Here is a 13,569-nt window from a genome sequence, read left to right on the forward strand (position 1 = left end):
TAGCTTTCTTTATGGTCCAACTCTCACACGCACACATGACTACTGGAAAAGCCATAACTTTGATTGTATGGACCTTTGTCGGCAAAGTGATGTCTCTGCTTTTTAATACACTGTCTAGGTTCATCATAGCTTTCCTTTTAGGGAGCAAGTGTCTTTTAATTTCATGACTGCAGTCACCATCCACAGTGATTTTGGAGCCCAAGAAAACAAAGTCTGTCACTGCTTCTACTTTTTCCCCTTCTATTTGTCATGAAGTGATAGAACCAGATGCCAGGATCTTAGTTTTTTGACTGTTGAGTTTTAAGCCAGCTTTTTCACTCCTTTTTCACTCTCATCAAGAGGCTCTTTAGTTCCTCTTCACTTCCTGCCATTAGAATGGTATCATCTGCATATCTGAGATTGTTGATATCTCTCCCAGCAATCTTGATTTCAACCTGTGATTCATCCAGCCCAGCATTTCACACGATGTACTCTGCATATAATTTAAATAAACAGGGTGACAATATACAGCCTTTTGTTACTCCTTTCCCAAGTTTGAACCACTCCTTTGTTCCATGTAAGGTTCTAACTATTGCTACTTTCTCAGGAGCTAGGTAAGGTGGTCTGGTATTCCCATCTCTTTAATAAGAGTTTTCTATGGTTGTTGTGATTTACATAGTCAAAGGCTTTATCATAGTCAATGAAGCAGAAGTAGATGTTTTTCTGGAATTCCCTTGCTTTCTCTGTGATCGAACAGATGTTGGCAATTTGGTCTCTGGTTTCTCTGCCTTTTCTGAATCCAGCTTGTATGTCTGGAAGTTCTCAATTCACATACTGTTGAAGCCTACCTTGGAGAATTTTGAGCATTATCTTGCTAGCATGTGAAATGAGTGCAGTTGTGCGGTAGTTAGAACGTTCTTTGGCATTGCCCTTCTTTGTGATTGGAATGAAAACTGACCTTTTCCAGTACTGGGGCCACTGCTGAATTTTCCAAATTTGCTGACATATTGAATGCAGCACTTTAACAGCATCGTCTTTTAGGATTTGGAATAGCTTAGGTAGAATTCTGTCACCTCCACTAGCTTTGTAGTGATGCTTCCCAAGACCCACTTGTCTTCCCATTTCAGGATATCTGGCTCTAGGTGAGTGATCACACCATCGTGGTTATCCGGATCATTAAGACCTTTTTTGTACAGTTCTTCTGTGTATTCTTGCTACCTCTTCTTAATCTCCTCTACTGAAGAGAAGATGTATCTCTTAATATGAATATTTACTGAAAACCTATTTTTCTGCTTTCCTGTTTTCAGTTTCTCATAACTGTCTGTGAGATTAACTGCTTTCATAGTTATTATGTATTGCAGCATTTTGCTATAATAAATATGCTTTTATGGATTTTACTCTTATAAAATAGATACGCTTTTATGTATCAGTTGATAGAATTTCAGTGTATAAAGCACATAGAGCTATTTGTCGCTCAGGTGACAACTAGTATATTTACCTTTAATTGAAAGCAAATATTCACAAAGTAACAATAGACCTAAGTGCTGTGCCCTGCTGATATTACCCAGTCAAACTGAGTGTATACCGGCAGGTGGTTATTGATCCACATAAGTTCAGGAACGCCAGAAATGCCACTGAAGTTGGTCTTCATTTCTCTGGCATTCCAGAAGCCAGTGGTAGATTTTGACCAATTAGTGAGTTTAAGTTTTTGATCCAGTTGCAGTTCATCTTGGGGTGCAACATTAGATCCAACATTAATTTTTTCCAGGTGGCTGCCTGGTAGTCCCCAGACCTAAAATTGAACCAGCCGTCTTTTTCATTGATGATTTGTGATGGCACCTTTATCATAAATTAAATTCTCATATGCATTTGGATCTATTTCTGGACCTTTGGTTCTCTTCGACCTGTCTGGTCTTATAACTTGCGCACTGCAGCCCTCTTCGTTATTGAGGCTTCGTAATAACATGTTCTTTGTTTTTGGTGGAACTAGCTTCCCTGATCTTTTCTCTTTCACAGTTTTCCTGGCCATTTTTTTCTTTCAGTGTTATTGAGATGTAATTGACATACAGCACTGTATAAGTTTAAGGGTGTATAGCTCAAGGATTTGACTTACATACATAATGAAATGGTTATCACAATATGTTTAGTGAAAACCCATCATCTCTTATAGATACAACATTTAAAAAATGGAAAAAAAATTTTTTTTTCCTGGTAAGAACTCTTAGGATTTAGCCTGTTAACAACTTTCACAGATACAGTGGTGTTAATTATCATTATGTACATGTTGTGTTCTTAGTAGTTATTTATGTTTTAGCTAAAAGTTTGTACATTTGACATCTTCATCCAGTTCCCTTGGCCCCTGAAACCACAAATATGATCGCTTTTTTAAATCTGTTTGTTTGTTTTGAAATATAATTGACCTACTGTGTTAGTTACCATTATGTAGCATAGTGATTCAGTATTTCTATACATTTCAAAATGATCTGGCCACAAGAGGTCTACTTTATCTGTCACCAAGCAAAGATGCTTCATGGTTATTGACTGTATTCCCTGCACTCTATATTTCATACCTGTGACATTTATTTTGCTTCTGGAACTTTGTCCCTCTTAATCTAGCTTCCCTGATAGCTCAGTTGGTAAAGAATCTGCCTGCAATGCAGGAGACCTGTGTTTGATCCCTTGGTTAGGAAGATTCCCTGGAGAAGGGAATGACAACCCACTCCAGTCTTCTTGCCTGGAGAATCCCATGGACAGAGGAGCCTGGTGGGCTACAGTCCATGGGGTCGCAAAGAGTTGGACACAACTGAGCGATGAACACTTTCACTTCCAATCTACCTCACCTGTTTTTCTCCTCCTCCAACCCCCTCCCTTCTGGCAACTACCTGTTTAATCTGTATCTGTAACCCTGTTTTGCTGTGTTTGTTCATTTATTAATATGTTTTAGGTTCTACATGTAAGTGAAATATGTGATACTTGTCTGTCTCTGATTTAATACTCTCTTAAGTCCATCCATGTTGTAACAAATAGCAAGGTCTCATTCTTTTTTTTCCAACTGACATTCTGCTCCTGGCCATTCTTGTTTCGTTATCTCATCATCTTTCAAGTCAGTCCCCCTGTGCCTATACCCTGAATAAAAACCTGTTCGTATTTTTATTAAATGCTGAATGTGAGTGATAGTCACTCAGTTGGAGTCAAACTCTGTGCGACCCCATGGACTGTAGCCTGCCAGGCTCCTCTGTCCATGGGATTCTCCAGGCAAGAACACTGGAGTGGGTTGCCATGCCCTCCTCCAGGGGATCTTCCCGACCCAGGGATCAAACTTGTGTCTCTTATGTCTCCAGCATCAGCAGGCAGGCTCTTTATCACTAGCGCCACCTGGGAAGCCTGTATTTTTATTAGGATGGTGTTAAACTTTGTTAGATAACTTACAGAGAATTGATTTCTTTATGATTTGGGGTCTTCCTCCTCATAAATAGCATATGTTTGCATTTCAGTATGCCTCTGTGGCCTTAAGTCTTAGATGTTTGTTGTTACATGAATTCCTAGCTGCAGCATCTTTGTTGTTGTTTGACATGCCAGCCTTAGGGTCATTTTAACTGATTCCCATCTTGTGTTTGTAAATATCATCCCTTTATTGTTTTTAATCAGGCATTTTTGGTAACTTTATCTTCTTTACTTCAAAAGACCCTTTGAGGTGGGAACATTAGTTCCTACATTAGGACTCAATCTGGACTTAGTAAGCGGTGCGGAAGAGATGAATGGTTTTTTAAATTTGTTTTTAAATGAAGCATAATTGCAATATTGTGTTGGTTTCTGCCACATATCTACGTGGATCAGCCGTAGGCATACGTGTATCCCCTCCCTCTCCACACCACCCCTCTGGGTTGTCCCGGAGCCCTGGTTTGAGTTCCCCAAGTCATAGAGCAAATTCCCACTGGCTTTCTGTTTTTCATGTGTTCGCGTGTATATTTCCGTGCTATGGTCTCCCCATCCGTCCCACCCTCTCCTTCCTGCCCCACACCCAAGTGTCCAGAAGTCTGTTCTCTATGTTTGCGTCTCCAATGCTGCCCTGCCAATAGGTTCATCAGTGCCGTCTTTATAGATTCCATATGTTTGTGTTAATATATGATATTTATTTTTCTCTTTCTGACTTATTTCACTCTGTATAACAGGCGCTAGGTTCATCCATCTCATTAGAATTGACTCAAATGCGCTCCTTTTCATGGCTGAGTAATATTCCATCATATATATGTACCATGGCTTCTTTATGCATTCATCTGTTGATGGATGAGATGAATGATTGACTCTCACTTAACTGTTGAAGGCCTGGAGGCCCAGGGAGGTCAAGTTCCTTAAGAACACTTAGATAGCCTTACGTGTTAGAGCCAGGAAGGCTTTATTTCAGACCTTTTTAATCACCATGAGATACAATTCCGGGAGTGTTAAAGGTCTTTTGGAGAGAAACGCGGAATCAGAAGAATTGCTGGATTTATCTGTGAAGCATCTGTTGTGTGTCTCGTGTATTACCCCACTTCCCCCACTCCTTGCGGAGGTCCTGTTACTACCCCGGCACCTCTGCTTTGCATGTGAGGAAACTGAGTCCCAGAGAACGCAGCTTGTCCAAACAGAGTTAAAGATCACTTTTTTTGGTTGCACCGGGTCTTCGTTGCCATGTGCAGGCTTTCTGTAGCTGCAGTGAGCAGAGGCTACTCTTCATTGTGATGAAGATGCTCGTTGTCGTGGCTTCTCGTGTTGCGTGGAGCACGGGTTGTGGGGCGCGTGGGCTTCAGTAGTTGCAGCGTGCAGATTCAGCAGTTGCGACGCGAGGGCTCTCGAGTGTGGGCTCAGGAGTTGTGGTGCTTGGGCTTAGTTGCTCTGCAGCCTGTGGGGTCTTCCAGGACCAGTGATTGAACCTGTGTCCCCGCGTTGGCAGGCGCATTCTTATCCACCAGGAGCGTCCCAGACAGAGTTAAACACACTCCCTTACTGCTGCGCTTGTCGGTGCCTTTAACACGGCATTCCAGTGACCCACTGACACCATCCAAAATAAGTGGTTGTTAGGGCAGCTGGGCTGGGCATTTGGAGCTTTTTTAACTTGTTAAGGTAACTGAGGGATAAAGAAGGCCTGTCTCAGCCATGTAAATGCATGTTATTAGATTGCACATGCATCTTAGTGGGATGTTCTGAATGCTGACTGCATGGTGGGTCTGAGACAAGATGGAACGTGCTGCTCTTGGCATTGGATCGGGGCCTGTCTGTGGTCCTAATTGGGTCCTGGCTCGTGTTTTAAGTGCTGTATGGACATGCTCTCAGTTAACCCGCGGGACAGCCTTGTGCGCCTCGTGAGCTGACAGGCTGTGCAGGTGAAGGGCCTGGTCCCGAAGTCGAGCGGCTGCTCATCTCTGGGATTGGGACGTGCGGGAGCCAGGGCCTGCTCCCCGGGTGTCTCGTCTCCCAAGTGCATGACAGATGCATTTGTTCCCTTGGGCAACCTTGCTTCTCTCACCCAGGGCCACAATCATGTCGCTGGAGGACTTTGAACAGCGTTTGAATCAAGCCATCGAAAGAAACGCCTTCTTGGAGAGCGAACTGGACGAGAAGGAGAATCTCCTGGAATCTGTTCAGCGACTGAAGGATGAAGCCAGAGGTCAGGCGGCCAGGGCTTTGGTCCGTAGGTTTGACCGGCCCGAGGGTGTCCTGTCCCACCGTGTCGCCCAGCACGCCCTTTGCTGGAAATCTGCACCCTTCTCGGTGCTCTGGTCCAAGGGTGGGGATCACACTGGGCAGGTTGAGGCTTGATTCCTACCCTCTTCTGGGAAGCGTCAAATGTCCAACTCTGTAAAGACCCCTAGTGGGTATTTAAGTCCATCACCATCTTTATGCTTAGCAGGAGCCACAGGAGTTTTGTGGGGGGGAAATGCCTGTTGATGGACTTGCTAGCCAGCCCTTTACTTTTGAAACGTGATGGTTGCTAATGCAAGTGGCTTGGAACTCAGGAATCTCATCAGCATTTGCTCTTTGGAGCACTTCTAGAGGTAGGGCTTTTTTTTTTTTTTTTTTTCAATTTGGCCATGCCATGCAGCTCGTGGGCTTTTAATTCCCCAGCCAGGAGTCACACACACACCTTCGGCAAGTGAAAGTGTGGAGTCCTAACCACTGGATCACCAGGAAATTCCCCCAGCCTTCTAACATATTCGCAAGTCATCCAAGTTGGGTTCAGAAGAGATTTTGTTAAAGTCCTGGTTATTTGTTTATGACATTCATTTGGTTTCTAATGTGTAGCCAGTAGAAGAGGGACTAAAAAGAAAAATTCTCGCATTTAAAACATAGTTGTTCCTAAATGTCCATCAGTAATGAATTGCTTACGTAAATTACATAGATTTATTTTGTGGAATGTTAAATAGCTGAAACGAACATGACACAGATATAAATGTCATAGAAAGCTTGTTAGGACATAACATTGAAGGGGGAAAGTAGGTAGATAGTGGATGTATGTTTCTAGTTATGCTTAATAAAAATTATATGCTTAAAAGATATGCACACACATGTATAAACTGTATGTGTGAAAATGCAGAGAAAAAGGATTGAAGTAATCACCCCCATGTTACAGTGATCAGGAGTGAGGCTGAGTATTTGAGGGTGGATTGGGAAGGCATGTCTTCACTTGGTGCTCTGTATAACCTGATACATTGGAATTTTCCAGAAACAGTACAGTCATAGTTTAAAAAAAAATTTTTTTTTATTCTTTTTGTTTTTACTCAAAAGAAAAACTGTGTGGTCTGGCAAGCCTGCTGGGCAAGGTCCCGTGTGTCAGCTTCATTCAGGGTTTCCACTGGAGTTTCTCACTCTGGTGGTGGTTCTTGCTCACCCTTGCCTCTTGCCCCATCACCCGCAACAAAGACCTAACCTGAATCCTTTTCCTCGCCTAGATTTGCGGCAGGAATTGGCTGTGCAGCAAAAGCAGGAGAAACCCAGGACTCCCATGCCCAGCTCGGTGGACGCTGAAAGGATAGACACAGCGGTGCAGGCCACTGGGTCCGTGCCGTCCACCCCCGTAGCTCATCGAGGACCCAGCTCTAGCTTAAACACTCCTGGGACCTTAAGACGTGGTAAGGGGGATGGGAGTCGGGAGGGTTCTCTTGGCTTCACAAGGCTTTCCCGGGTGAGAGAGAAACAGGGCCAGGCGGCGCAGCGGGCAGCAGAGGCGGAGCTCCCAGGGGCAGGCTCATGCGGCAGGTGGGAGGGGCCTCGTGAATGTGAGGCGACAGGGAGCAGTGGGGTCTGCGGCAAACTGAGAACGGAAGTCTTGTCCAGAGGGGCCGCTGCCTCTTTGCTTCAGCCGCGAGAAATGTGGGTCCTTTGGTGAGGACCAGAGGCCAGAAGTCCTTGTGTTGTATATGAAATCTCCCAAGTCAAATACTTCAGTAACGAGAGAAAATATTTTGTGGGTCCAGCAGTACATCCTGCAGAACTGGTCCCAGTGTAACCTGTGCTGAGTGGGGGAAAAACCAAGATATGGAGTGCTCGCCCAGCCCCTATGCTGATTGATTAGCTCTGATCAGTCAGAGTGGGGCTCTGATTGGGCCACTTAATAACAAATAATAATAATAATAGACAATTACTGAGCACTCAGGAGGTGCCAGCCCTTCTGCTCACTATGTTCTGTGGGTATGTACGACCTCCTTGGATTTGCACTGAGGCCCAAGAAGCAAGTGATGCAAGCCCTGCCCCCATGTGATGGATGCGGAGACGGAGACTCCGGCTTGAGGAGCTGGCCTGACATCGCACGGCAAGAGGATGGCAGGCAGGCTCCGGGCTGCCCCCACCACATACGGCCTGTCCCTCAGCTTGGGCCCAGCAGGCACAGACTGTGCCGTTGCCAGGGTCCCCGTCTGGTCCCACCTTAAGCACGTGCCTCAGCTGGGCCTCAGATGCCGCAGGTGTGGGCGGGACCTGAGATCCTGTGTTTCTGACGGGTGATGCTGATGCCCGAGCTCTGTGAGCCCTGCTCAGAAGAGAGAGGGGACTCCGAGGGGTGGAACCCTGACCAGTGGGCCTTGTTCAGATGCTAAGAATGTTAGTTAGCTATATGGAGTTCCTCAGTGTTTCAGAGGACTTGCTTTGATTTTTTTTTTTATTTCAAAGATTAGCATCTAAAGATAAATACTGAGTGTAGTCATCATAAGGCTACGAGAAGCTGGTCGTCAGGTACTCTCGTTATGTCAGGCAGCATCCTAGTGATTGAAACAGGGCCGCGTTGGGGGTCAGAGGGCACAGGGACCCACCTCCGGGTTTCACATTCAGAGACGTTAGTGCAGACTTTTCTCTGTGTGTTCGGTGTCACGTGTGCGTCCTTTTACACACACAGGTCTGGAGGACTCCACTGGGGGGACCCCCCTCACGCCTGCAGCCCGGATATCAGCCCTCAACATCGTGGGAGACCTGCTGCGGAAAGTGGGGGTAAGACAGCATCACGTGGCGTGGTGCCCGGGGTTCACATGGCATCCTCCATCTTCGGGAGACTTGAGGCGTGAACTTAGTGGTCGCTTCCCCTCTGGCAGAGGCTTCATGAGTGAAGGTGTAGGCCTGGCTCGTCTCGTGTCCCTTAGAATTGCTGTGCGTCTGTGGGTGGTGTTTCTGGTTTTTAAAGTTTTGTTTGGTTGGTTTTGGCTGCATGGCTTGTGTCTTAGTTCCGCGACCAGGTATTGAACCCAGGCCCTGGGCAGTGAAAGCCCAGAGTCCCAACCACTGGACTGCCAGGGAAGGCCCTCGGGGAGACAAACCCAGGCTCTGACCCTGAGGCACCCTTAGATCCCCGGGTATACCGTTCTTTCCCTGTGCCATTTTCCCCGGCAATTGGGAAATTTGAATGATATTAATGATATTTTACTTCAAACTTTATTTACTTTATTTTACCTCAAACTTTATTTACTTTATTTTACCTCAAACTTTATTTACTTTATTTTACTTCAAACTTTTTTTTTTATTTCAAACTTTGTTTACTTTATTTTACTTCAAACTGAGAAAAATTGAAAACTGCCTTCCCTTTTCACACTGTTCACAGAGTTCTTGAGGCAAGAATACTGAAGTGGTTTGCCATTCCCTCCTCCAGGGAATCATATTTTGTCAGGCGTGGTTTTTATTTTCTCAGGGAGTTAAAGAGAAAATCTTGAAAGGCTGGGCAGAGAACATGACCTTACAGGTTTTATGTTAATTACAGGGAGGGAGTCTTTGGTGCTTAAGAAATCACATAGCTATTCTCTGTAGTTGTTTCTCTTGTTTTTAAAAATGATGCCTTTCTAAATTTTTAAAAAAGTGGAAAGCCACATAGTTTAAATCCTGCCAGTCTGTCATTGACCAGAATGTGTGTATTCAGAGTTAGTAGAAGCTTGCAACTCCTTTCCTCTGTTTTTCTTTTTGGCTTTTGGTTTTCTGGTTTGCTGTTTTACAAACAGATTTTAATAGATTATAGAGAAGCCCAGGGTGATCTCAGTGCCCGTTTGGTTCCCAGAGGGTCTCTTTACAGGAAGGCAAATTCTTGTTCAAACCTCCTGCCACTCACTTGGTGTGTGTGTAACTAGGTAACAGCGACAGCGAATGATTCCAAAAGTCAATTTCATTCTTTCTTGTAGGCAGACTTGGATCATAGGTAGGGTTAGTGACTTTTCAGGAAGCTCCTAGATATCTTAGACCGCTGATGGTATGAGTTGGATGTACCTGAATTTGGTGGGGAGTGGGGAGGGCGCGCTTTGGGGTTCTAACACAGCAGTTCTAACACTAGTGGTTCTGGTTTGAGAACCACTGTCTTAAGTTATTATGATGTTAATGGGCTCTGACGGCCCATCCACATCATCAGAGTGATGGCATCACCGATGCAATGGACATGAACTTGGGCAAACTCCAGGGGATGGTGAGGGACAGGGCGGCCTGGTGTGCTGCGGTCCAGGGCGTGGCAAAGAGTCAGACACAGCTGGGCGACTGAACAACAACATGGGCTCCGATGAAAGGTGTAAGGGTTCTTGTCTTCAACTTGAGCAATGAAAGCATCTCTCTCTCCAGGCACTGGAGTCCAAACTTGCTTCCTGCCGGAACTTCGTGTACGATCAGTCCCCAAGCCGAGCCAGTGGCCCAGCCTCAGGGCGGGGGAGCAGAAACAGAGACAGCGTGGACCGGCGGCCTGGCGGCAGCAGCGTGCCTCTAGGTGACAAAGGGTCAGTGCCTTGCGTTGCTCCTCCTCAGTGTTGGGAGAACCCGTCCACTCCAGCCAGAAGTCTCTGACCCCCGGCGATAGCGCTGTTTTGAAAGTGGCAGGAATTATGTCAGCATGTCTCTCTCCCTTGAGGCCGAGTTAGTTGAGTTCTTCTGGTTTGGGCTAATGGCCAGGGAGAGGGTCGTTTTTATTGACTCTAGAGCCCCAGCTCCACTCATGCTGTGAGAAGGCCCTTTGTATAAATCGCTTGTTTGGGACTCAGGCTTCAAACCCTGCTCTGCTTCCCCCAGAAGAGGATTTTGATTTTTTTTTTAACTCTTTAGAACCTTCAGGAAAGTAAATCAGCCAGACTGGATTCCTGAAGCCAATCACCAGATTGGAAAACACAAACCTGACCTCTAACAGCTTCATTTATTTTGTGGCCTGAAGTAAATCAGGGCGGTCTCTAGATTCTAGAATTTTCTAAGATGTGCCACCATCTCACTGGCCCCCGGGCCACGTAGATTTGGGGTGGTCAGTGGCACAGACAGAGGACAGGAGAGGAAAAATTTATTTTCCCCAGCATGCACGTGACTTCTGGACCTTTAGCCGGGGGTGTTCTTTGGAGGGTCTTCTGTGACTGGGCTTTTTGTGTGGCTTTGGGGGAGGGCTGTGAGCGCTAGATGGCCAGTGTCCTTTTCTTCATTTCACAGGAGAGAAAAGTGAGACCCAGTGAGACCCTGCTCCCGACCCTGATATTCACCCTTGTAACTTGGTGGGCCCTGTGCTAGCAAGCCTAGAACAGCTGTAATGTCCGCTTAACTTGGTTTGCTCTGTCTGAAGGTTGGGAAAACGCCTGGAGTTTGGGAAGCCGTCATCGAATGTTTCCTCACCGCCGCTGCCGTCCGCCCAGGGTGTAGTCAAGATGTTGCTTTAGGAAGGCCACGGAAGCCGAGGCGAGCCCTTCCCCTCCTTCCCTCTTTAAACTAGGTTTTGGGTGTTTTTTTTTTTTTAAGTTAGAGAAACAGGAGCAAGCAGTCACACATAGCCGAGGGACCAGGGCCATCGCCGGGGGCCCTGGGTTGGTGGCCGCAGGAAATGCAGTCCCTTAACCCCCGGCCTCCGTGCTGGCATGTACAGCCAGGGGCCGGGACCAACCTGACCCTCTGGAAAGGGTGATGTGGGTGCCAAGGCTGCCCCATCCTTGTCAGCTGAGCCGAGTCCCCGTTGGTCTTGAGAGGTGTTTTTAGCGATCGGAGACACCTATGAAGCGGAGTGTGAGGCCATCCTAGGCGCACCCTGCCACCCACAGCTGGCGCTTCTTCCAGAACAAACTCTCCAGCGGCACAGCAGGGGTCAGTGCCCTGAGATCACGCCTGGGGTGGAGAATAGAACAGGCACTTACCTTTTATTCAAACTGTGGTGTGGTGTACCTCCAAGACTTTTTTTACATTGCCTTACAATGTTGTTTAGTTTCTGCCCCACAGCAAAGTGAATCAGCTACGAGTATACAGATATCCCTCCGTCTTGAGCTGCCCATCCCACCCCTCTAGGTCGTCACCAAGCACCGAGCTAAGCTCCCTGGGCTATATAGCAGCTTCCCACTAGCTCTATTTTATACACGCGTACCTCCAAGACTTTTTAATCTGCCTGACACTGAGGCTGTTAGACGCATGCTTGAGTTTCAGTGTAAATTTTGTGGGGACCAGGTCAGTGGAAAATCTGTGTCGCCTTTAGACCTATCCCTGTCCCGAGCCTCCCACCCTGGTCTGTGAGTGACCTCTGCTTCTGAGGGTTTCTGGGGTGTGATGGCCTTAGCCATGCAGCCCCTGCGAACAGGACTTCATGTAAAGCCTTGATGAAATAATCAAGGTGACCTTCAGATAAGACGAAGCCACCAGGGTTGCATTGGGAGCGTCCTTATTAAAGAAGAAACGAACCCAGGATTTCCATGCAGACGGCATGTGGCTCCTCCCTGCTGGTTTTGAACAGCCGCCTCACACTCTGGACACAAGTAAAAAGAACACCTGAATTCAGGCATATGCATACAGCCTAACAGCCTTCTGTTACTAAGTTATTTTTCCGAAAGAACAGTAAAAATACCCAGTTGAAAACAGAACTTTTCAAGTGCTACTGAAATTCAGCAGAGAATTAAACTCAAGTGCTCACCTCATTACCATGGCAACATTCTAACCTGTATCGGTAAAAGATGTACTTTTATTTTTTTAAAAGAACAATAAAATCAAGAGACACTGGTTTTCAGCTAGATTATGGCGGTCAGTAAATGCCGGTTAGTGCTTCTGTGTTTGAGCATCCGATGGTGAAAAACTTCTTCTTTTAAAACAAGTGACAATGAAAAAAACCTACTTTTTAAAAATTTCCTTTCGGGTCAGCTTATAGTTGTGTTTGGAACACGTGTATTTCCTGTTGAAGCTATATCTGACCTTTGGTCTTTCAGCGTGTCCTCGGTCTCTTGATTCCTTTCTTTTCAGTCTGTTTGAGCCCAGAGTCTGAGTTTGGAGTCGTTTTGTGTTGAGCGGAACCTTCGCCAGACATCTCTGTCTAGAGCATGCAGGTGAAGGAAAGGATGGGCCCAGACCCGGTTTTTATGGCCCTCACACCAAGAATGATTTATACATTTTTAAAGGACAGTTTAATAATAATAAAAAAATGACCAAAATGTGACAGAGACCATTTCTAGGCCTTTATAGAAAAAGTCTGTCAGCCCCTGCTGGGCGAAGTCTTGTGTTTTAATTCAAACATTCAAGGAACGGTTATTCTTCTTCACATTAACTACGTACCTGGTTTGCACCTTTATTGAACTTGTACCTTTATTGAAATACGTACCTGGTTTTGTTTTATTTTCTAAGAATTTTTTATGTGGATCATTTTTAAAGTCTTTATTGAACTTATTACAATACTGCTTCTGTCTTAGGTTTTGGGTTTTTCGGCTATAAGGCATGTGGGATCTTGCTCGACCAGGGTTCAGACCCATACCCCCTGCATTGGAATGCGAAGTCTCAGCCACCAGACCACCAGGGAAGCCCCCATCACGTGCTGTTCTGATTGATGCACATGCTCTTCTTGAGCCCCGTCCTGCTCCCTGGGCCTCGAGCTGCTCACCTCCCGCGTGGAAGAGCCCCTCCCTCAGACTCAGTCTGAGGTTCTGCTCTCCCCCGGCCAGCTCTGGGGTGTCAGACAATTCCTCTCACCTCCCTAGACCTCAGTTTCCCCATTTAATGAAATAACAACCCTGACTTCATAAACATTAGTTACGTAGTTGTAGCCGTCTCATTGCAACCCTAGGGACTGGGACCCACCAGGTTCCTCTGTCCCTGGGATTTTCCTGGCAAGAATACTGTTGCCAGTGGGTTGCCAGTTCCTGCTCCACTGACTTCATA

At 46.1% G+C, this 13,569-nt stretch overlaps 1 protein-coding gene across 4 annotated transcripts in view; it reads left to right on the forward strand.

The window, feature by feature from the left end:
- The window catches only part of NDE1 (nudE neurodevelopment protein 1), a 38,354-nt gene extending 25,920 nt beyond the window's left edge, over positions 1 to 12,434 (forward strand). For 3 of the 4 annotated variants that reach the window (XM_020872244.2, XM_020872243.2, XM_020872245.2), the window contains exons 5-9: positions 5,490 to 5,626; positions 6,909 to 7,088; positions 8,348 to 8,439; positions 10,039 to 10,190; positions 11,012 to 12,434. In XM_020872244.2, the coding sequence (XP_020727903.2) occupies positions 5,490 to 5,626; positions 6,909 to 7,088; positions 8,348 to 8,439; positions 10,039 to 10,190; positions 11,012 to 11,105 (655 nt within the window). In that variant the 3' untranslated portion in view covers positions 11,106 to 12,434. Of the gene's footprint in view, positions 1 to 5,489; positions 5,627 to 6,908; positions 7,089 to 8,347; positions 8,440 to 10,038; positions 10,191 to 10,881; positions 10,991 to 11,011 lie in introns of those variants that run through there. The other variant, XM_020872247.2, reaches the window with a different exon arrangement.
- Positions 12,435 to 13,569: the final 1,135 nt, after the last annotated feature.

Source organism: Odocoileus virginianus, chromosome 33, assembly GCF_023699985.2.
Source record: "Odocoileus virginianus isolate 20LAN1187 ecotype Illinois chromosome 33, Ovbor_1.2, whole genome shotgun sequence".
NCBI lineage: Eukaryota > Metazoa > Chordata > Mammalia > Artiodactyla > Cervidae > Odocoileus > Odocoileus virginianus.